General features: G+C 34.3%; 1 protein-coding gene across 6 annotated transcripts in view; it reads right to left on the bottom strand.

Annotated features, from left to right (window-relative positions):
• The window catches only part of ZNF638 (zinc finger protein 638), a 152377-nt gene that overhangs the window by 4865 nt on the left and 122031 nt on the right, over window positions 1-25481 (bottom strand). For 5 of the 6 annotated variants that reach the window (XM_055378070.2, XM_055378072.2, XM_063695811.1 and 2 more), the window contains exons 12-25: window positions 25268-25339; window positions 24400-24486; window positions 23858-23926; window positions 23520-23560; window positions 21932-22063; window positions 20007-20135; window positions 18363-18404; window positions 17742-17876; window positions 15745-15870; window positions 11457-11494; window positions 6091-7315; window positions 5422-5487; window positions 2746-3700; window positions 1498-1602 (exon numbers count right to left, since the gene is read on the bottom strand). In XM_055378070.2, the coding sequence (XP_055234045.2) occupies window positions 1498-1602; window positions 2746-3700; window positions 5422-5487; window positions 6091-7315; window positions 11457-11494; window positions 15745-15870; window positions 17742-17876; window positions 18363-18404; window positions 20007-20135; window positions 21932-22063; window positions 23520-23560; window positions 23858-23926; window positions 24400-24486; window positions 25268-25339 (3222 nt within the window). The remainder of the gene's footprint in view (window positions 1-1497; window positions 1603-2745; window positions 3701-5421; window positions 5488-6090; window positions 7316-11456; window positions 11495-15744; window positions 15871-17741; window positions 17877-18362; window positions 18405-20006; window positions 20136-21931; window positions 22064-23519; window positions 23561-23857; window positions 23927-24399; window positions 24487-25267; window positions 25340-25481) is intronic. The other variant, XM_055378073.2, reaches the window with a different exon arrangement.

The raw sequence follows: 25481 nt of genomic DNA on the forward strand, positions 1-25481 counted from the left end.
TTTTCTTAAGCTAGGTCCTTTTGTCAAAACATATTGTTCATTAGTAGAAATATATTGTTACGTAAGCAGTAACTAAATCATCCTTTTGTATTACTCAGTTGCAATGAGGTAGTTCTAAGCAAGCTGATTGCCAAGGTTGCCCTATCATACAGAAATTCTGAAGTCGGGGGGTGACCTCATGAAATCATGCGAGAACCTAATTACTGAACCACCACCTATAGCTTGGTTATCAAAGATTGTTTATGGAAAATAATAGACAAGGAAGAAGGAATACCCACTTGACCATGACTTGGCAAAGAGTTTCAAGAGAGGGCATAATCAAAAGTAACCAATTATGTGGAAAAGTCAAGTAAGACTGACTTAAGAAGAAAACACTTTAAAAAATCACGTTTGACAACAACCTAATGGGGGTTTCATCAACATCATTTTCAGGAAAGTGGTAGGAGAAAGAAACCAAAATACATTCAGTTCAATGGGAAATTAAGACGTAAAAGTAGGTGGTTCTTTCTAGGTGTTTTGCTCTAAACGCAAGTAGAAAAGATAGGAGCTAGAGAGATTTCAAGGTCAAAGGGATATTTCTTTCAATGGGAAAAACTTGGCCAAATTTTATATTTTATGTGTATAAAGCAAAATATAAGTTGGCAGACAAGGGAGATCCTAGATTTACTCTGGCAAATAAAAACAAAAGCAGGGACATCCAGTGAGAAACGGGTTAGGTGATGTAGAAGGGGGAAAAGGCTAATTTTACATCTGGTTAGGAAATAGTAAAGGAAGGAGACCTCTAATATATTGGGAGCAGCACCGAGAGCCCACCTGAAATCCTTGGACCAAATCATACTTGGTAAGTTTTCCTTAGAGAAGACAGGATAGGAAAGAAAGAGGGCAATGAGGGTGCTACAAAGAGAATGGTAAAAGCGATACCCTTACAGTGCTCTATTTAAATCATACTGGCAAGGTGATTTTTTGCTTAACCTCTCTGAATCAATAAACCCCTTGAGAGCAAGAGCTATGTACTTTCTTTTGTCTACCCTTTTTAACATTGTTATGAAGGATACCCAATACAATATGACAAGTATCTGCTGAGTGACTAAAGTATTCTCTCTCACTAGACATTTCCTTATTTGTTTCAAGTTAAATTTTATAAACGCTATTAAAGCTTCTTGTTTAATTCACTGGCTGGCTGCTGACAAGCATCAACAAAGCAAGGTCCACAAATAATAGCTAGTTAATAAATAATTTCTATCTGATGCTGCAACATGGTCAGAAAACCTTTCGAGGATCATTTCCTCTAATCTGTCACATTCTAATATCAATAATCCATTCTCTCTACATTACAAAGATCAAAATGTTACCCACATCTAATAACTATAGTTGGCTTTTCCCACCCCTGCTCTATTCCACTGATTTTCTACTTTTCTTCTTAGATAGATCTTTAAAACTTCAACTACTCTCCTGTGTTGTGTAACTTTCCTTCCCATTCCAACAATCCTGCTTTACCTTCACTCATCTGGAAGGCCTCTTCACCTTTTGCTGGTTCTGTCACAACAGCTTTTTCTGATGGCAGAGTTTTCCCAATTCTAACTCTCTTGGTTGGAGTTTTAGCTTTAAAAAGAAAGTCCTAATTTATTGCTCTAGTAACAGTATTTAAATTGCTTTAAATTAAACGTATTATACTGTCTGAATCAACATTATACATTTTTGCAAAAAATACCCAAATTTGGGTGGGAAGCCTACTGCTAATATAAAATAGAAGAATTCTATTTTAAAATAATCAGTTTAATCTAAGCATTTCCTTTTGTTCCCAGTTATCATTTTCCAAGTAACTATGCTTTTCTAACTTCTTTTCCCAGGATGTCCATAAATGTTTTTCTAATTTGTTCCATAAGCCTGTGGGACCTTCCTAGTATTTTATTCTTAGTTGAGTTACATCTTTCAGAAGGTTTTTTTTCTTCTTTTTGGAGACAAAGTGGCTCACTCTGTTACCAAGGCTGGAGTGCAGTGGCACAACCATTGCTCACCACAACCTCGACCTTCTGGGCTCAAGCGATCCTCTCGCCTCAGTCTCCAAAGCAGCTGGGACCACAGACGCATGCCACCGTGCCTGGCTCATTTTTTAATTTTTTGTAGAGACGGAGTCTTGCTAGGCTTCCCAGACTGGTATCGCACTCCTGGCCTCAAGCGATCCTCCGATCCTCCCACCTCGGCTTCCCAAAGTGCTGAGATTACGGGAGTGAGCCACAATACTTGGCCTCAAGATTTTCTTAATGGAAATTATGTTTATCTCCCTCAAGTTCGGAAAGTGAGCTGCCCTACTATTCTGTATCATTACAATATTACTTTAAAATCAAATAGTTCCTTTATAAATAGTTCTTAATTCTAAGTCTAAACAAAAACTGGGAGGTAATCTGATGTAAATGTTCTTCTATTTATCAAAAGTTGTCTTTTTCCCACAATACAAATATATCATTTTCATTCCAATTCTAATGTGGCTACTTTAGTTTGTTTTCTGTTTTTTGTCATCCTTTCTTGAAGTATAACCTAGAGCAAGTTCTGCTGTAAAACTTTAAAAAACTGTGAAACTTGTACACATTTCTTTGGAAAATTTATTGTTGACTTTAACTGTCTGTTGGCCTCTAATATCAATACTGGGTGACATTATTGGTAATGCCACAACATGTATTTTAAAATTAATTTTAAATGTAATCCCCCCATAAAACAGAAAGACTACCCCTTCCAAGTATCTACCTGTTAAGTGTCTTTCAATCATGGTTTTTAGATCTTCTTCCATCACATTCTCATTTACTGGACCCACTTGGGACAAGGATTCAAGTTTTGTCTTTTTTGTGTCCACAGCTCTCTTCTTTCTATTCCCTTTTTTATCTGTGGGATGGTCATTTTTGCTTTGTGCTAACTCAACTTTTAAATCATTATCTCCATCTTCCTCCTCTCCAACTTCATCAACAGTAACAAAATTTAGCTCTTCTTTAAGGTTGTTAAAATCCGCCAGAGAGTCTTCATCCTCTTCAGTTACTTCATCCAAAGTCACTAAATGCAAATCACTGCTGTCATCTTGTATTTCATCTACAGTAACTAAAGTAGAAGGGTCTTCGGGCATCTGAGAAGAAATGAAGCCAATGGAATCCCTTACAGTATCTCCTTCATTTCCTTTAGTATTTAAAGTGGCAAAAGTTATGTCTGCTGACTCATTCAAAGGTAGCTCTTCCACTTCTCCAATTTCATCCACAGTTACCAAGCGTTCCTGTTTGAGGAGATCTTGTTCTTCAGCCACTGACAGAACAGTAACATCTTTAGGTTCACTGTGGGAAATGCAATCATCTTGGTCAATTAATTCATCTAATGTAAAAAGTGAATTTGAATTTTTTACCATTTCTTCCATATTTAGTTCTTCTTCATCAATTACTTCATCCACAGTGACTAGAGCTTGTGCTAGATGTGCAGCTGCATCTTCCTCTTCCCCAATCTCATCCAATGTTACAAAAGATAGTTCTCCCTCAACACCACGAGGAGCGGAAGTTTTCCCCTTTTTCTTCTTTAAGTTAAGTTCAGAGAAAGGAACATTTTTGAGAGTTTCTTTCCTTTTTCCCTTTAGTGGATTCTGCTTGGCCTGAGAAGGATTCACTTCTTCTATAACCTCATCCACAGTAACAAATTCATCCAAATTAAATGGAAATAATGGCTCCTGTTGGAAAGTTAAAAATCATAGTATTGTAAACAAATTTTGACCACTGGCTAGATTCCAAATAGTCACAATACATGTGCATGCAGATCATTTGGGAGAATTTCAGTGCAAATTAGGTTTCCTAAAGCTAAAATTAAGAGTTGTTTTTTTTAAAGCCCCACAAATGACTTAGCTATAATTCACAAAGTATAAGCCAAAAGTAAAATTCTAACAGTATCAACCTAATTCCACTTTTACTTAAATTCAATAAGATTACATTTCCTAAATGATGAGTTTTGAAGTATGACACATAAAAAATACATTCAAAGTATATGTCAGACAATATAAAGGATTTACTGTTCCATATGTCAAACATCTAATAAGTGCTCTAGAAGACTTACTGGACTTCTAAAAGCACCTCAAATATAGTTAGAAAGTAAACAGCTAATTAGGCTGTTCCATTTATCAGTATATATTGATTACACATTAATTAATTATATATAGAATACATATTTTAAGAAATACAGGCCGGGCGTGGTGGCTCATGCCTGTAATCCCAGCACTTTGGGAGGCTGATCACCTGAGGTCAGGAGTTCGAGACCAGCCTGGCCAACATGGTGAAACCCCATCTCTACTAAAAATACAAAAATTAGCTGGGTGTGGTGGCAGATGCCACCCAGCTACTCGGGAGGCTGAGGCAGGAGAATCACTTGAACCTGGGAGGCAGAGGTTGCAGTGAGCCGAGATCACCCCATTGCACTCCAGCCTGGGGGACAGGAGTGAGATTTCGTTGCAAGATAATAATAATAATAATAAAAGAAATATAATGGTTACATTTTGAGAAAGTTGTATGAAAAAATTATTACTAAGACTCAGTGACTAACATAACTGTATTTGAAAACAACAGTATCTGTAATTTTTTAAAATGCCGTCAATAGTAAAGAAGATAAATTCCTACCAGGGCTCCTATACATTTAGTATGTTATTAATGATTAACTGCTATTATACATAATAACGACATTAGAATATGTACCCTGTAATTTCTAGGGACAATATCTACAAGCGATTGTACTATCAAATTAACAAAGCAAACTGAAGAAGCCACACTCCTTACTTCTGCTTTAGTAGCCATAATCCTTATTTCTGCTTAAAACTAGTAACATTTCTCCTTGCCCCAACAACATAGGCCCAAATCCATCCCCTACCAGGTAAGAAAAGTAAAATGACTGAAAAAAATTCTATGAATGGTAAAAACCTAAAATAACAACCAAATATAAAATATGTTTGACAACAGAACTTGGTACCAGTAAAGTAAATCTTAGAGACTATCCACTTAAGGTTAAATTAGAGCCAAAAGGATAACCTGTTTTAACAAAATGAGGATGACTCAAGTCAAATGTCAGTCTCTTTTACATATATAATTTTTTTTTTCTGTGTCTACAACCTATTCCTGTCAATATGAGATTGGAGGTATTGCCCTACTCTACTCTCTTTCTGTCCCCATATAACATTTTGCCCGCTCCCCCCACCTCAAGAAAACACAAGGTGTTTGGACTAGCTCAAGGTCAAAAAGTAAATTAATGGTAGGATTAGAGATAAGTTAAAAACAAAACATCTCATTCCTATCCCTTGCTCTATACTCTTAGTCTCTAACATTGTTAAGGCAGGCACAAGTTATAAGATAGATGAACTGTGCTATGGAGATGAAAAAGAAGGGTTACGGTCTGTGATCTATTTTTTACCTCTTTAGATTTGGAACTTCTACCAGTAGTGCTTTTAGGATTCTTAGTGTTTTGCTCAGCCAAAGTCTGAAATAGTAAATAAGAAATACAGAAAAACGGAATTTACAACCATATTATTAATGTTCTGGAAAAAAAACAAAAAACAAAAAAACCAGTAAACATTACCCAAATACAGTCAATTATGCAAATTATTTAACATGTATACAAAACTAAGTCAACAGTCACTAAACAGTATAGGCACAGTCTCTACAAGTTGTAGTTAAATTCAGTTTTACTGATGTTTTCGTCCCACAATGTCTAGTTAGGCAGTCAGTGACCTGATAAAGGAAGCTTCAATTTAAGAGAGGAAACAGTTTCCCATTCAGAAGCAGAGTGGTAAATCACCTTAGGAGATTCACTGCAGACTTTTTTTTTTAAAACCACAGTTATTTCCAAATTGTATCCAAATAATGCTTTTCAAACATGTCAATAAATTATGAACTTGAGTTTAATACTCTGAATGTCTACTGGCTTAAACAATGGAATCATTTAAGAAAAGGAAATGGGAGCTTCCGGGGTAGAGTGAGGAGATGAAAGTATGAAACAAAATTACATCTCCTACTACATAGCTACAGCAGCGGAGCTAATCACTTCAAAGACACACTGTGCCATTCTTCCTACCCTCCTCACCTTATTGTTGCTGTCATCCCGTTTCATGATGGAAGGTCTAGCCTCTGTTTCCTGAGATTGTTTTGTTATATCCCTGTAATCCAGTTTAGAAAGCTTGCCTTGCAGGGCTGAGATCCTTCCACTGCCTCCTCTGGTAAGACTGCTCTGAGTAGGTTTGAATTTACTGCTGCTTTCTGCCAAGCCTGACCTGGCACTTGTAGGTTTAAGCAGACCAAATTCCTTGGCTGAAAGTTTCTTTTCAGCATTTATTAGATCTCTGGGCACAGATTTTGGAAAACTTTTCTGATTTTCAGTTTTTGAAACTGTAGCTTTTGCCTTAGGAGAAGAGACTATAACAGCCTTGATGCTTGGTTTACTGCTAGATACATCTGATACACCCAGAATACTAGTTTTACTAGTTTCATCAGGCTTATTAGCCTGACCCATTCCTTTATTTGGGTATGCCTTGAATAAAGTGTTTTCTGCAGGCTTTTCTTTCATTGCTGCCATCTTTTCCACCTTTTCTGCATCCATCCTACCTTCATTCTTTTCAGCCTTCTCTGTTCCTATTTGAAGATCCATTCTGGTTTCCTTAGTATTAAATTCATTCTCCTCCTTTTCATCCATGTTACCTTTTTTTTCAGAAATATTCTTTTTGTCCACTGTCTTCTCATCCCCAGTGGGAGTTCCTGGTACTAAAGTCACAATACAAGTTGATGGCAATATTTCTGAAACAGTTTCATTTTTTTCTACTTCAGCTACAGCTTCTACCATAGTCTGTGTAATTCCAGAAATGAAATCTTCTGCTTCAGATGGAGATTCTTCTACAATTCCTTTGAGGTTCCTTTCTTCTATAAACACACTGTCAGATGGTAACAATGCTGTTTTAGGGTTAATAATTTCTGCCTCTTTCTTCTCCAAGTCACTGTTAAACATCTGCTGATTTAAAGCACACTCCTCGGCATTTTCAGTGAATTGTTCAATACTGATTGGAGCGGATGCTACAAGAGGAATTTCTTCTTTGACCTCCTCTCCTTGAGTTTCAAGCTCCAAAGTTTCAATAGCAAAGTCAGAATCACATGTTGCTTTTTCAGGTTCTTCCTCACAAGGCTCTTCCTGCTGTACCAAAGTTTCTGTTTGAATGCTGGGAGTACTTTCTTCTTCAAGCTCGTTAGGTTTAACAGAGGGACTATCAGTTGCTGTTTGCACCTCACTTTCATCAACTGGACTGTTTTTCAAGCCAGGGCTAAAAGTATTTAAAAACAAATAAAAAGAACACAAACAAAAACACAAAAATCAAACTATGATGAGAATTCAACCATTATAAAGAATCCTGTTGATGCCAATTGTTAAGACTTCCTGATGCATTCGTAATAAGCACTGGGAAATCCAACCAATCAGCATAAAATGGGTAAGATGTATTGCTGGAAATACATAAATAATATAAATTGTGACTGTTGATATGTTCCTTTTGCGCTCATGTGATTACAGCCAATATTTTCCCTCCTCTGTCAAGTTAACCCCTGACATTGAAAGGCCAAATGTGAATCTGAGACACTTCAAATATTATCAGGTCCTATTCCCAACAGTGGTAACTGAAATAATAAAATATGTGTAGTTCTACAATAAAACTAATGATCCATGCATTATGATTTAAAATTTTATAAGTGAACCTTACCTAAAAAGAACATAAACAGAAACTGGTGGGGGGAAAAGACCATACTCTAAATCATATCACCTTTTTATTTTTTTTGGATGTAAAATATTTTTTTAATTACCCAAGAACCATATTTATTAATGATAATACTTAGAACATTTTTTGGAAAGTATTCTTTATATACTCTATTGAGGATTTAAAGCTAGTGACAAAACCTGATACAATCACCTTATGTGAACATACAGTCTTATTATGAATATTTGCCTTTGGCTATAAGAAGAAATGCATTAAAAAATAAACCTTCCCAATTCAAGAGAATAATGTATAATTCTAATATTTAACTTAAATGTGTAAGTAATATTCAGAAGAAATGGAGGAAATACATGGCTAAGTATATGTAATTCATCTTATTTCATCATGGTCTTCCCAAATCTAAAGTATATGAAAAGTGAGTAGTCCTATAATTCCAGTACTTTCACTGAGGTAGACACAGAGTAAGTTATTTTTACATTAATGTTCCACAAATCAGAGGTTTTCTTGAAGAAGAACAAGGAAAACCTTAGCTTCCAAAAACAATGCCCAACATGCTATCAATGCAAATTAAAATTTACCAAATATATTCATATAATGAGAAGCAGCAGATTGGAGAAAGACACCAGAGAGTGATCCTATCATATCAATACCTGATTATTAAAAAGTACTGACTTTCTTCTCCTATTTTTTAAGGAAGGAGAGGATGAGCCATCCCTTTTGACCTGCTTCTTAGAGGGTGGCCATGTACCCTTCAGTTAACAACACAAGATGATGTATATCTGTGTGCTGAGATGTTAACCATATTTAAGAAAGTTGTGCTACCACATCAGATCATTTGAACCAAACTGGTCTTCCCTCATGCCCCAAAGATTACATCCTGAGGAGAAAACTTTTCTACCAGATTAGAGAAATACCTCTTGACCCTAAACCTTAATCAATATATATTCTATCCATTATGCAAGTTATTCTTTGCATGCTAAAATGGTTTTTTTTAAATAATCACACCCCCTTTTTTCAAAATATAAATGGCTAATTTTAAGAGTTTCAAATCTTTACAATTCAAAATAAAATTTGTGGCAAAGCACAACCAGAAAGAGCAGTGACATTCACAGTTACAGCAGGTATATGAATATTACTTCTCAAAACAAGCTTTTGTCTTTAAATTACAAGACTCATTTCCAATAATGAAGAATATATTCAAATTCCTGCCTCATTACTGTACTGCATATTAACCCTACATAAAACTTTAGAAACTTAGGGCTAAGTAAAAACATCTATGGGGCTAGGATAACAATGGAGACCTTGATTCCTGGCTCAAGGATATAGCAAGACTTTCCCCTTCACAAGTTTTTCAACAAAAAAGTTATTATCTTATATACAAACTGAACCATTATGCATTTCCATACTTGAAACAGAGAACACAGGTCTACTCAGAAGAATTATTTAATTCCATATTTGTCCTTGTGTGCTAGTCTTTCTTTTCAAATCATAGTGTTTTCTTTAGAGAAGTCATTTACCAAAACTAGCATCTGCTTTCTGGCTAATATGGGAAAAAAGCCTCAATATTGATCAAGTTAGTCTGAAAAGACAATTTGAAATGTCAAATAAATGACATTAACACCAAAGTTAAACAACCACTCTTTGTAACGATCAAATGAAAACATGGCCATATTCCGGGAAATGGAACAGAAAAGGATTCCAGAAAGGCATTTGAGATACAGATATCTCATTTGCCACTCCTCCCTCCAGCCCCAATATCCCAGTAATACCAAAATTTCACAGCCTTCAGAAAAAGCATACAATAAAAGCTGGGCATGAGAACAAACGTTAACACTGAAAGACAAACATCCTGAGAAACCTTAAACTGGGACTTCACAATACTAAAGATTAGTGTTTATTTCAGAGGCCAACCGTTTACTTCCTAATGTTAATGAATTAGAAAAATTTCACTTAGCATTCCTATTTGTGGCTTTAATCAGATGATAAATAAAATCTGTTTACATATCAACAGAATGAGTACAATGTGAATTATTAAATTATGAATGTATCCACGAGTTTCCTCTAAGCAGTATTTAAATAGTTTAGTTATAAACAAAAGTATCATATTCATAATGAATTGGCAACCACAAGTGCTTTAAAACAAAACAAAACAAGTGCATGTAGTACCAGCTACACAGGAAGCTGAGGTGGGAAAACAGCTTGTGCCCAGGAGTTCAAGGCCAGCCTGAGCAACATAGCAAGACCCTGTCTCTAAAAAAAAAAACACAACAGAAACAACAAATAGTATTTTCTCAGCATCAGTTCACTCCAAAACAAACGTTTAGTATTCTGGACATATCCCACATCTTTTTCTCTAATGTAAAAAAAGAAAAAAAAGGTGGGGGGGGGGGGGGCGGGGGGGAATTTGGTGCTATTTTTAAAAATTAGTTTTATGATGTTGAATACATCTGTAAATTCTTTAAGAAATATATTCAATTTTAAAAGCTATGTCTAAACAATGAGAGGAGAACAATGACCAACTGCTATTGCTATGGAGAACAACTTTTCATGCAGACCTCAAAAAAACTTTGTACAATGAAATAAAATGGGTTTTGCCACAGAGTTATCGTGGCCAATCTTTAGGTCTATATATATAGTACTACATAGGCACTGTTATTTATTAAGCCCTTTGTGAGCTTTCACATCACACACTGCTGGTGGTACTATTTCTTAGGTATGTGAATGCACCTGGTATGACATACAACTTAAATAACCCTGTGCTGACACACAGAGCAAACCTATTGCTTAATGTTACTGGTATATTTTAATGTACTCATCATCTTTATCAACTAAAATAATCTGATTTTATAAAAATTACTGAGAAGAAAAATCCGCTAAGACGTTCTGTTTTTCAGGGATCTTAACATCAGCGCATCAGATAAAATAAACACTTTACATATTTAAACACTTTCAAACTGCTGTTTCAAACAAATATACGCTCTTAAAACAAGGACTAATAAATACTGATGACTCAGTATACAGGAGGAAAAAGAAATATTCTAAATCAGTGATTTACAATGAAGAGCAGTGAAAGGCAAGTCATTAACTGGTGGAACAAGGGTGGTGATAAGGAGGATATCCATCAGAATGAGAAAGTTATTAAGGAGAGGGTGTACTTTACGTGGTCAAAACAAGGCTGTAAGTCACCAGTTTGTGGAGACTTTGAAAAACAAGCTTTCATTCCTCTGATAATGCAAAACTATATACATAATTTTTCTCACCCCAACCCAGTTGTTTTTAAAAAGTATCAAAACACACAATGAAATTAAGTAACGTTAAAAGGTTAAAATTTTACTACCGTGTTTATTTTGGAATAGGAAAATCTAACAAAAACAATGTAATTACTGTTCGTGATGCTGAGTTATTCGAGAGTCTTAAAACATTTTATAAAGAAGTGGTTTATTTAATTCAAACTGTTTATATATGCAGTTACTCTAAATATTCAGTAAATACTTAAATGAGAGTAAATAAAAAACAACAAACGAAACTCCTAGGTCAGGCTGAATCCAAAAAGAAAACTGTAACAAGCCCATATGTACACAAAATAAATATGCAGAACAGAACTTTTCACTACATGTGAGCCATTACTATATATACAGCAATAAAATTCAGAAACTAAATACTATACAAAAGTGTTAGTAAACATAAAGCAACATACCTTTCTTTTTCTAATTCTGGGTCATGCTCAATTTGCACCTGTAATATAATCGGCATTTTATTAGAGGCTATTCCACTGGATTTGAAATATTTAACTATAAAAGCAATGTTTTTAGTAAAAATTTAAGCTCAAAAAAAAAACCTTAAAAATGTATCAAAGCAGCTAGTTTTCAGTGTCTACATTACTATCAGGTTCTAGAATTTTTTTTCTAATTAAAGACCTCCAAATTAGGTCACACACAATAACTTATATTAATGAAAAAATAAGTTTCCTTAATAATGATATAAATAAGAAACTTTATTAACTTTAGAAGCCTGGAAATTCTATCTTTTCCCTTAACAATAAATGTGAAATATCAACACCTTCCTTGTGGAATTATTTTAAAAGACTTCTAAGAGAGATCAGCTGACTAAAAAAGTTTCCTATTCAAAATACCTAGAAATGCTAAACAAAATTGAACAATAATCCTTTTAAATATTTGTCTGATATCTGATAAATATTTTAAATATTTATCTGATTTGTGGGTCCCAAGAAAGCAATACTCTGGAGCCCCAAAAAAGGGCAGGAATTAAAAATCAGTCCCTATATGCCAAGCACTGTCCTGGGTACTTGGGATGCATCAGTGAACAAAATGGCCAAATATATCTGCCATTTAGAGCTTATACATACTAGAAGGAAGCCTTTTCTGAGAAATCATGCATTCTCTGGGTAGAAATCTTCTAGAAAGATTTTGTCAAACTAAAAACTGAAAACAGTACTTTAAGGAAATTCAATGTGTCTAGAGAGGATTCCTGGCATAGGTGTTTGAGTCCAACAGTAAAGACTTCCTTTACTGGGATATCTGGTGATAAGTCTAGCTCATATCCTAATGATACTGCCCAAAACTAAAGATGATGGTTTTTAAGTCCCAATTACAGAGAGTGTTTACTAGCAGCTTTCCATTAGGGAGAAAAGTTTATTAGAGAGAGAGAAAAAAAAAAAAAAAACCCTGCATGGTATCAGAGGAACTCTACGTCAGATACCTATATTGGCCAACTTACTTCCTTATTCATAAAGGAATAATGGAAAAACAAATGCACAAAAGTAAACAAAGTAAGCTAAAGAAAAGATATTTCAGACAACCGAAGTGCCTTTTAAAAAACTCAAAAGAACATCCTCAGAAAAATTCAAAAGAATACAGCATCTATGAAATCAGTGCTGGTGTTATTTCCAGAAAAACAATATTAAAAATTGAAGGAACTAAATCAAAAAATAATAATAGAAAAACTTCCCTGGGGCCAGGCATGGTGGCTAATCCCTGTAATCCCAGGACTTTGGGAGGCTGAGGCAGGCGGATCACGAGGTCAGGAGTTCGAGACCAGCCTGGCCAGCATGGTGAAACCCCATTTCTACTAAAAATACAAAAAAAATTAGTGGGCATGGTAGGGCGTGCCTGTAGTCCCAGCTACTCGGAAGGCTGAGGCAGGAGAACTGCTTGAACTCGGCAGGTGGAGGCTGCAGTGAGCCGAGGTCACGCCACTGCACTCCAGCCTGGACAACAGAGCCAGGCTCCATCTCAACCAAAAAAAAAAAAAGGAAAAAAAAAAGAAAAACTTCCTGCTCTAAAAGCAGGATGTGGGAAACGAGTCACAAGCCAAGAAAAAACCTTACTCACTGGACTAGCAATACCAACCCTCTCTTTAGAAATTCTGGAATCACCAAATATGTCCCTAAAGCCTTTGATCTGGTTCTTCTGCCTAAAAATCTCCCCTTGAAATTTTCTTAGAGCTTGCTCTCTTCCATCAGGTCTCTCAAATAACTCTTCTGCTGAGGGACTATCACTGACCACTTTAAGATACACATTCCCGACATTAATCATTCTCTTTTTATCTCGATTTATTTATTCACAGTCTTTTTACCACTTTTATATCTGTTTATAGTCTATCTCCTCCACTAAAATATAATCCTCGAGGACTAGGACATTGAAACAATGTTCTTCATGGTATTCTAATACCTAAAATAGTGTTAGCATAGAGAAAAGGAATTACATAAATATTAGTTTAGGGCCAGGCACAGTGGCTCACACATGTAACTCCAACACTTTGGAAGGCCCAGGGTGGAGGAGCACTTCAGGCCAGAAGTTTGAGACCAGCCTGGGCAACACAATGAGACCCCATCTACACACACACACAAAAAAAAATCAAAAATCAAATAAAATAAAGTTAGCCGGGCATGGTGGCATGCCCCTATAGTCTACTCTGGAGGCTGAAGTGAGAGATCGCTTAAGCCCAGGAGTTAAGGCTTAAATCATGTGGGCCATGATTGAACCATGGCACTCCAGCCCAGGTGACAGAGTTAAGACTTCGTCTTTAAAACAAACAAACAAACAGAAAAACAAACTAGTTTAAAGAATATATAAATCCTAAAACCTTTCAGAGGAACAAAATAGTTTTGATCTAAATCAGCCTTCTCCTCAATAATACTGGATTCTGGATGCTAAAAACAATCAAAGGAAAAATAGCCTAAGCACAGAATTTTACATCTAGACAATCAATCAATGAAATACGTAAGAGCAAAATAAAGTGAGTTTCAAACATGCAGAATTTCAGAAAATGTACTGCCTCCACATACTTTCTGGGGTAAAAAAAAAATTTCAGAATGTACTCTAGCAAACAGAAAAACCACCTGTGACGTGACAGAATCCAAGAAAAAACAGACACATGACTCAGAAAAACAATGAAAGAAAACCAAAGGTGTATATAATTGGTCGACAAAGCTAATGACCATAAATTTAGAAAAGAGTCACAAGAACAGCTCTGAAAGGAGATTCCATTCAACAAATAGTAATTAAGTTACACAGATGATCACAGTAACATGAAGACTGTCATTTTTCCCCCTTTCAACAAGATACAAACCCTAAACCATACAAGAAAACCATAATCTACCTACTTATGAAAATGAAAATGTGGCACCATTTTGAGAAATGACTGGGAATATAAGAAACTCATCTGTGAGTGTAGAGGTTATGGACACACATATTGCCTTCTTTATAAACCCATTCTCATTATTACTTAATTCTGCAGTAAATATCTTCATAATCATGATATCAAAAATGCAGCTACTAGTTTTCAGTATTCAGAATGGAGTGCTACATGCTTTGTATACAAGCTAACTATAGATATTGAAATAAAGGTCACACATACTACACAAAGAAGTAACATTTCAGTCTAACAAGAACAGTAAGTGTTGAAGAGAGGATAATATAGAGTTGATTATTAACTCATTTTAAATAGTAGTCAATTAAAAACTGTTATAAATAAGCCATATGTGTTTAACTATACGATTAAGGTTCTGGGTAAGCACTTAGGAAGTGAAGTACCAATTCAGGCAGAAGTTTATGTAAATTTTCACTTCTTTAATTTTCTTTTAACTCTAAGAATTTGGGACTATATTTCTGAGACAAGGATTTCTGTACAGTCAGTGTTTAATTTTGAACTTAGTTGAACACAACTGAATAACAGCTTGAAAAATATAAATGACAAATTTTTAAAAATGCATGTTCTGCTGAGGAATAGCTAAAAACTTTTACGTATTTTTTTCTGAAATTATCGAGTGAAATGAGCCACTCATTTGTGCTTAAACTGGTACCTATCATAATACATTTACTTAAAGATACTCTAATTTAGATTTAGATGATGAAATTGCCTTTTTCTTTAGATAGTGCAAGATTTTTAACAGATTGACAACACAAGGACACCAAATATAAGGTCCTATTACTTACCTCTGATATCAGCATACAATGGAATAGAAGGAGAAAATATCTGAGTTTGAATTTAATGCTTTCAAAGGTGGACTATCCACAGCTTTCTTACATGTACTACTGTGTAAGCCAAGAACCTGTGAAATCTTATTTCTTAACACAAAAACAGTTTATAATAAATGTAACTGAAACAAAAAGAAGAATAAACAAACTTCTTTCTACCCAGAGGAAGCCAAAATGGATTCAAAGTAGCTGCATTCTGGAGACAATCATGTTACATACAAAGAGTCACTATACACAAAAATGTAGATACCTACATGTCAACAATAAGTATTCAAATGCATATATGTTACATTGTTGAAAATTTCTTTATTCTCATCTAGACAAATTTATACTGCTTTATAAACTATGAAAATTGGAACACTGATTGCAAAACAAATTATAAAAATCATCTCTAAACACAGAAACAGTTTGATTACTACCTGAGAATGACCTTTATGTTCTCTGTATTTTCTAAAATCACAAAAGCTGAAGAAAGATAAATCTTACCTCTGGTAAGTCTATCTTTGGAGATAATGAGCAGGTCAACATATGGTCACCAATATTTTGTGGATTTTGTTTCAGAAAGCTGTACATTGACTGAGCAGATTCAGGACTATCTAACTGAAGAATTGCCTTTGGAGAAGATTAAAAAGTTATGAATAGTTCTTTAAAAAAATTAGAATTAGAATAACCACATAATCCAACAATTCCACTTTTTAGTATGCACCTAAAAGGAATGAAAGCCGATACTTGAACATGTATTTGTACACCCATGTTCACAGAAGCATTATTCACAACAGACCAAAGGGAGAAGCAACCCAACTGTCCATCAATGGATGAGTGGATATAAAAATGTGTTATATGCATAAAACAGAATTATTACTCAGCTTTAAAAATGAAGAAAAATCTGACACATGCTGCAACATGGATGAACGTTAGAGACATTACGCTAAGTGACATGAGCCAGTCACAAAAAAGCAAATATAATTCTGCATACATGAGGTAACTAAATTTATAAAAACAGAAATAATGGTTGATAAGGGCTGAATTAATGGCGAGTTATTGTCAAAAGGATAGAAAACTTCAGTTTGAGGAGACAAAAGTTCGCAAATGGATGGTGGTGATGGTTGCACAATGTGAAGGTGCTTAGTATCACTGAACAAACACTTAAACATGATTAAAATGTTAAATTTATGTCTTACAAACGGTAAAATTTGTGTATTTTACTACAATAAAAATGTTTTTAATTGTTTTAAAAGTTTGGAATATATTCTTCTTTCAGGTTTCAGATATATGATTACAAAGGTAAGGTTAATCCTTATTTAAAGGAAACAAGAGAAAACAATCCTTAAAATGTTGTAAAGCCAAGGCAAACTGAAGAGAATGATAGGTATTCTTTTAAATAGAGGATTAGAAATGTTTACAAGAAAGGTTCAGAATTCCTATGTGCCATCTGTGCCCCACCTTCCATTCTATGTCACACTATTTATCATATTCCATTCTATGCTCTATTTATCAGAAGCATATCAAAGAAATTATCTAGTTGTTGGTTAATTAAGTGCTCTTTATGAATATTGTCCACTTTTATGTAAAACCCTGCCTTTCTAGGTAATATATGGCTGATAAAAATTTAATTTTAATGAACATATAGCTGAAATACATATTAAATACAGAAGGCATACCAAATGTAAATAAATGAATAATTTTTGGTTAAGAGGCCAAATCATGAAACTAAGGAATGATTACTTTATTTTTGAGACAAGGTCTCGCTATGTTACCCAGGCTGGAGTGTGGTGGCGTGAACACAGCTCACTACAGCCTCCAACTCCTGGGCTCAAACCATCCTCCTGCCTCAGCCTCCCAGGCAGCTGGGACCAGAGGCACACGTCACCATGCCCAGCTAATTTTTAAACTTTTTGTAGAGACGACATCCCACTATGTTGCCCAGGCTGGTCTCAAACTCCTGGGCTCGAGCAACCCCCTCGCCTCAGCCTCCCAAAGTGCTGGGATTACAGGTGTGAGCCACTGCATCCAGCAATTATTTTATCTCTCTCTTTCCATATAAACAAACAAATAGACCTAACTCAGGTGTTTCATAGCTGGAAGGGACTTAAAGAAATATTGGGTAATACACCTTTCATTTTACAAATAAGTGTAAACCAACTTAGCCAAGACCACAAAGATAGTTAAGATCAGAGCCAAAGGAACTCAGGTCTAAACTTCCCAGTAAGATAATGCTGTCTGCACTATATTACCTTTCCCCCTTGCATAAGTCTTATTTTTCCTTAAAAACTAGGAGTTCTGAAGAAAGAGAGGCCATCTCTTCTTTCTCGGCCCAGTCCAGAATAAAATATTCTGGTTTATAATAATTCTGCAAAGTGGTTGAGTAATATTTATAGGCGCTTCAGATCAGAAGCTGAGTCAGAAGTTGCAGATTGTCAGAATACAGGGTTATTATATATTCTTTATAGAATGAATAGCTAAATTATGAGGGAACTTGTTACCTTGTTTCTATTACTTATGAATACATGGTGATCCACTTTTCCAAACTGAAGTCCAACACAAAGTACACACTGAAGTCCATCTTCCGGTAAATTATCAAGATGTACAAATCGATCATAAATTGTATCTATGTTTGCCTGTAGTTTTTTAAGAGACAGCACAGAAAAAACCACAGCTGAAGCAACAAACAGTAAAACAGATTAACATTAACTTACTATTACAGAGGTCAGATGATGTTCTCTCCCAAGAGTAAGAAAATGACTACATGGGGGAAGACAGTGAGGTCTTAATTTTACGTACAAGTAATCAGTAAAATGACGTCCTAAAATGGGAAGTATAATATTTCTACTATCAACGTAACGTTTACCCAAAACATCCTCAGACAAGATATTGACCTATTAGACCACTTAGTATGCACTCCAGTACCTGAAAAATTTTTTCGCATCAAGTACTACAAGAAACCTTTATTTTTTTAATTGTTACCAAGAAGACCCATCTGACATCTCCATCACCTCAATATCTTAAAATTAGTTCTAAGGTTTTAATTCCTAAAAGGCAAACAAGTAAAACAATGTTTCCATCAATTAAATAAGTATACAAAAGCATTTAAATGCAAAACTTACCTCTGGGTCATTTTCTTTCACCAAGGTTATAAATATAGCTTCCTAAAAAGCAAAAATAGATAAAGGTTGATGGTATAAGCTCTTTCTCATACAAATACTTACTTAGTTAAGATTTATAACATGACAATCTATACAAATATGCATTACAAATTATTTTATAAAATTAAGAAGCAGCAAGATTTACATTCTTTCCAAAAATCTTTCTCTCCTAAACAAGCCTCATTCTAACCCATACAATTTAATTCTTCTTATTCCCCTAAGAATATAAAAGACTAATAAGATAGTACCATTTAGAAAAGACATTCAAATTCACAGAAGGAATAGAGATTTAATTTAGACAACAGGAAGAGAATTCAAATTACAAAAGAAAAGTTAACTAAGCAAAGTAGGAGATGAGAAAGAACAGAAATGCAGGCAAGTAAAACAGCACAGAGCATAAATGCAGATTTGATGCTACTGAATTATGAAGAGGCCAAGAACATCAGGAAACAAGGATATCAAAGCAGGGAGAGGACAACTAATGGAAGGCTTTGTGTGTGGCAAAGGAACTTGGACTTTATAAGACTGAGGATCCTAAACTTTTTTTTTCTTGTTGATACTACTGACGTGTATAAAACAATCTTGCCAATTACATCACATTAGAGTGATTCTTAATGAAAGGCGTTTTTACATTACATGCATTTCTACCTGCCTCTAGAAAGGATGTAATATTTCTACCTCATGTAATGCATACAATATTTCTACCTCATGCTTCTTAGCAGTTGACAGTAAATGTTTATAGGTCACATAGAGGCACTGAAGGGTGTGTGCCTGAGATAAAAGCTGAGAACTCAAAGGAGTTTTATAAAACTGAGGGTAGCGTGTATGTACAAAAGACAATTACTTTTGTATATACAAAAGGTCCAGGAGGAGGTCTGTTTGTTTTAGAGACTAGGTCTCCCTCTGTCACCCAGGCTGAAGTTCAGTGGTAAAATCACAGCTCAGTGCAGCCTCAAACTCCTAGGCTCAAGGGATCCTCCTACCTCAGCATCCTGAGGAACTGGGACCACGGGCGTGCGCCTTCAGGCCCAGCTAATTATTTTAAGTTTTGTAGGCATGGGGTCTCACTTTGTTGCCCAGGCTGGTCTTGGGTCCTGAAGTCCTGGGCTCACACAATCCTCCCACCTCAGCCTCTCAAAGTGCTGGGATCACCAGCGTGAGCCACAATACCTGGACCAGTAAGAGTTTTTAAGAGATAAAGCAATGGTATATGGGATGAGGAAGAGGGAACAAGCTCACTGAATTAAACAAGATTTACAAGGAACTAAATTTAAGAAATGAGAGAAAAAAAATTAAAGATAACTTCCAGAATTCTAGTTTAGATGACAGATAATGGCAGAAAGATAAGAGAGAAACCTGTCTTTAGACAAAATGCAACCTTTTTTCCATCCCAACATACATGAAGAATAGGATTCCCTCACTATGAAAGTAACTCTCAAACAGTGGGATGGGTGACTGGGTGATTGTTGGAGGGACAGGAAGAAGCTTTCTCAGTGTCTGTGAGAAAAATGTGAACCAAAGTGGAAAACTAGAAAACATAACAGACTGTAACAAATCTGATTTAAAAACTTAGTAAGAGGTAGTAAAAATGGTGGTCTGATTTACCTCATCTTTTATATTCATGTTTTCAGGAGCCATACTTATTGAGAGTTGATTTCCATCCATCAATACTGGGAAGCAGGTATAAAATTTTACCATAGACTCAGCAGCTTTTCTATTTATTTCTATATATGCCTTTTAAAACAGAAATTACGGTAACAAGAAAAATCTTATGTTACTTTTTCTCAAAAACAGACTTGCAAGTATAAACAAACTACTTCAAACGTCAAGTGAATTGAACAACTTAGTAAATATTTTAAAGATAAAAAAATGCAGTCCTCAGAAAATTGAGGCCCAAAGACTAAGAATATTACAACCATAAGCGAGAAATAAAGAATGAATAAACTTACTATACTAAGGCAAACTAAAGAGAGAAAAAAGAAGAGACATTCTAGCCACTGACATTAAGAAAAATCTTATTCAAACTGTATCCTTAGTACCTAGAGCAGTATCTGGCATGCAGCAGATATATTTCTAATCAATATTAGTATTTCTTGAGTAAATAAATTTATTGATAAAATATGAGAAATATGAGACATGAAAAAACCAAAGAAACGTGTAATAATTGTGAAGTCATTTTTCATTTTGTTATTTTCATAGGTGTAAAACTGTAGCTCCATACATTTTGCTTTTAATTTTCACACCTTGGTAAGTAAAGAGGTTGAAACTTCTTCCATATATTTGATAGTTAATGAGGTAGAAAGCTGTATGTTTGCTTATAGTTGTAAGCCTATTTGAAATGAATTATCTCTTCAGGTTGTTTGTCTATCTATTTATTGTAGTTTTAATATGTTACAGCATAATGTAGATGTGAATCCTGTTCCCTTTTTTAAACAAATACTCTTAGTTTTTAAATTTTCATTTTAATTTATGTTCATTTTAATTTCATAAATGTTTAAAGTATTTTCATTATGTCTCCAAATATTTTAATAATTTTACTCAACTCCACTCAAAACTGGGCACATAACTTAGGTTTAAAGTTCAACCACTATACACAATGCAATGGGTTTTAGTGTATTTACTGAGCTCTGCGATCATTCAAATAATCTACTTTTAACATAATGTGAAATTACACATAACTCACCTGTACTCATTCTCTTCTACCATTTTCTAAAGCACACTGGCTCAGAGTGCCTCAAAACATATATCCTATTCTACTTTCAAAGATCTCTAGTGACTACCAACTCCTTTCTATCGTAAGAACACTTCTTCCCACTATTCTAATGGTGTCATTTCCATGATTTAAACTATTTCCTGAAATCTCGCTCAATTAAACATACTTTCTACAAGTTGATTATTAACATACATTTTAATGTGTTGTTTTAAAAATACAAAGCCAACAGATGCTTATAGAAAATTTAGAACATAAAGATAAACCTAGATTGTTTTAAGTATTGATGACATCATTAGTCTGAGTCTGAAAACGGTTACTTCCCATTTGAGTATCACTGATAAGAGCAGAAAGAGTATGAAATACAAGTAGAAGAATGATCTATGAATCTTATAAATATAGCTTCCTAAAAAGCCAAAATAGATAAAGGTTGCCGGTATAAGTTCTTTCTCATATATATACTTATGTATTAAACATATTAAAGATATAAAACATTTTCTACTATTAAACATATTAACATAACATAGTAAAGATATATTTATTAAACATATTGAAGATATAAAACGTTTCCCATTAAACTAAAATTTTGAGTAAAACTTTGACATATTAGAAAGCCATTTGTCCCCATCATTAAAACTATGTCTCGTTACAACAATACTAAAATACAGGATATCTGTGTTTTATATTTTAAAATCCCTTAGCTTGAAAGTTTACTTTGAGATAGTGCTTTTAAACCCTTTCTTTTTAGTTTTGTAAATTTAATGTTTTTCAAAGCATGCATGCTTGCAGAGGATATGAACAGCTATTAATCAACTCTTACCTTTTTATGAGATGATAAAATCAAGATATCCTTTAAACCACCAAATGGTTTTGCTAAGTCATAAACTTCTTCTACAGAATATCCTTTATTAGGCAAATTAGAGATAAGCATCACACACATTTCTTCTGTTTCCTTCAAAACAAATTTTTAAAACCTGTTATTAAAATTTCTTTGTTTTATATTTACTTAAGTTTATACTGTATATCATGTTATATTAGTATATTGTTGCATTTAATACTGAGGAAAGTCTGATAAACTCAAGAGGCTGGTCTGAACCTCAAATTAAAAAGAAAAGCAAAAAAGCTTGCAAATTTACACTCTTCAAGAGTACAGACTAATTGTAGTTATACCATCTGTCATCTAGTCGAGGTCTGCTGGACTCTTTTTCACCCACTGTTTTATTTTTTGAGAGTCTTGCTCTGTTACCCAGGCTGGAGTGCAGTGGTGCAACCTCAGCTCACTGCAAGCTCTGTCTCCCAGGTTCAAGTGATTCTTGTGTCTCAGCCACCCAAGCAGCTGTCACCCACTGTTTTAAAACACAAGTTCATTTGTTTCTGGCTACAACTGCTTCCTTTCATATACTGTCACCATCCCTGTGCCTTGTGATAATATCCCCAAGCTCCAAATCAGTGTGTATCCTTTTATCTTCCTGAATAAGATAATCACTTAGGCAATACATAATAAAAAAGCTCCTGAGAATCTTTACCCCACAACCCAATCCTCAATGCAATTAAGCACTTTGTTTTCTGCCATCCCTTCTCTCAGATCTATTTTATTCTTCAAGGTAACTCTCTCATCAATGCCAATTACTCCTTTCATGCTTATTGGGGAAATTTCTAAAGATGATGTGCTATAGTCAACTTGGCAATTTTTGATCTCTAGGGGGAAAAAAAGGCAGGAAGTTACAATCTTCATAAACCAGTTTAGTGTGACTTTACACTAAATTGGTGCTATAAAATACTCTTCCTAAAATAAGACTTACTACTTAGTTACTACTTGAAGAATGGATCTACTAGACAAAAATAAACTTATGCTCAACACCTGAAGGATCTAAAAATCTACACTAGTAAAATGTAAATTAATGATTGTAATGTATTAATAATAATAGATATAAACATAAGAAAACAATATATTAAGTGAACTTCATGTCCTTTAAACTGCAAACTCCACTTGCTTCCCCATAAATGAAAACAACTGGTATTTAACCATTAACATATCTCCCATTTACCTCTAAGAAAAAAATAGACTTCACAAAATTCTACTGATTCTAATTTAACCAACTACTATCTACCCAAAACCCATTTTGGCCTAACATGTTGTTCTCAATGAAAAGTAATCTTCAAACAACATGTACATTTGTTGATGATCTGTTCCTAATTTTTGTGACTTACTCTGCACCTCAGGGTTTTTGAGCTAAAATCACATTTTTTTCTCTTTTCCTTTCTAAAAATCATGTTTTAAAAGTCACAAATGACTGGAATTTCTCACATGCCAAATACCATGAATTTTTTACCTGGGTTTATAAGAAAAATATCTTTTGTTAAAATGTCTTGAGCTTTAAAGAAATAAATAAAATATGAAAACTGACCTTGTTAAGTGGTTCATTTTCTGTGGCCTCCAAAGCAGCATCTTAATACAAAATAAAATTAAAAACGATGCAGACATACTTATCAAGATCCCACTTTATTCCACAATAGGTTAAACAGTAGCTACATGAAAACGTGTAATACAACAAGTCTAGAGAATTAGTACAAAATAACTACAAAAGTGACATTGGCTTTTAAAAAATACATTTAAATTTCATTCTGAGATCAAAATTTCAGATTAAGAGATAAAGACATGAATCATAATATTCTAAATTTCACTTAGGTATGGCATTGGTAATTAAAATAAGTAAAGAACAAAATAAAATTTCTATTGACCTACCAGAAACAGCTTCTTTAGCACAGTTTTCAGTGGCTTTGACTTCAATACTGGTCTTTATTTCAGAGTTTTCTGCATGAAATAGTCTGCTTTAATAGTCTAGTAAAACACTAATATAATTAAACTAATGAATCTAAACAGGAACTTAAGCTAGTTTATTTTGACATTTCAAGTCTCCTTAGGCTGACCTGACATAAGCCAAACATCTCTCTTTGAAAAACAAAAGACAGCAATCCCCACTTTGATAATTTTTAGGCAAAATTTCAAAATATACCTTAAAGATGATCTAAAGAAAATAAATGGACCCATAGAGGGAAACAACACACTGGGGCCTACTGGAAGGTGGAGGATGGGACGAGGGAGAGGATCAGGAAAAATAACTAATGGGTCCTAGGCTTAATATCTGGGTGATGAAATAACCTGTACAACAAACCCCCATGACACATGTTTACCTATGTAAGAAACCTGCACATGTATCCCTGAACTTAAAAAGTTAAAAAAAAGAAGAGAAAGCAAAGCACTGAATGACCACATTTCAAGCTTACCTGGTATAGTCACAGGTTTGTTAGAGTCTTTGTTTTTGACATTCCCAGTCTTTTTGGCTTCTAGAGACTTCTTTCCACCAGATTTTGCTTGTAAAAGTACAGTCAGCCATTATTCTAAAGGTCTTGTTAAATCATTTAGCATGTTTCACACTAATGTATTAGTAAATTAGTTTGACTTTATTACAAAAGCAGCTCTTTTCCACATAGTCATTATTTCTATTTATTTTCAGTACCTCTTTCCCAATAAGATTAAAAGCAAATTTAAATCAAGATACAACTCTTTGGTGATGCCATCAAATGAGCCACATGTTTAACCTTCATGTGGCAGACCAACATTGTAATCACACACACACAAAAATAATACTGTGTAATTTCTGCAAAGATTCTTTAGAATTAGTCTGTTAGGAAAGATACTACTAAAAAGATTGCTCTAGTTGCAAGGTGCTAAATTTATTTTAAACAGTGTTCCATTTCTTTATGGAAAAAAAGTGAATTCTCCTAACATACTTTTTAAAAGTAACAAGCACCTAAGAAACTGTATAACCTGGAGAGGGCAATATGAATGGACAACTCTAAAAAAAACGAAGGAAACAAAGATTAAACCATTTATGGAGGGAAACGACAGAGCAACCTGTGATTACAAAGCTGTCAAAAATGTACAATTATATAGCTTTATATATATGTGACTGTTTACATGCACAAAAATATATCTGCCTATCTGCCAAAGATAAAATTCCAACAAAATGGGTCGTTTTAAATATCAAGGAAATATCTACTGAACTCTTCAAGTATTAGATGCTAACAATTATACGAATTTAAAACATAAATAAAGAATAAAAATAAAATCTCTCCTCCCCAATAGTCTTACCTGTTTTGATTGAAGCTTTATTACCTTTAACAGCTACCGTTACCACAGATTTTACAGAACTTGCTGATTTCCCTAAATCACAAAAGATGCAGTCAAAACTGGTTTACTTAACTAGTATCAACAATCTCCAAAGAACCTCACAGAGAAAAATATGTAAGAATAATAGGCTATGTTTTATTCAAAACATAAAATGCTATCATCTTTGGGGACATAG

Source organism: Gorilla gorilla, chromosome 12 (assembly GCF_029281585.2).
Source record: "Gorilla gorilla gorilla isolate KB3781 chromosome 12, NHGRI_mGorGor1-v2.1_pri, whole genome shotgun sequence".
NCBI lineage: Eukaryota > Metazoa > Chordata > Mammalia > Primates > Hominidae > Gorilla > Gorilla gorilla.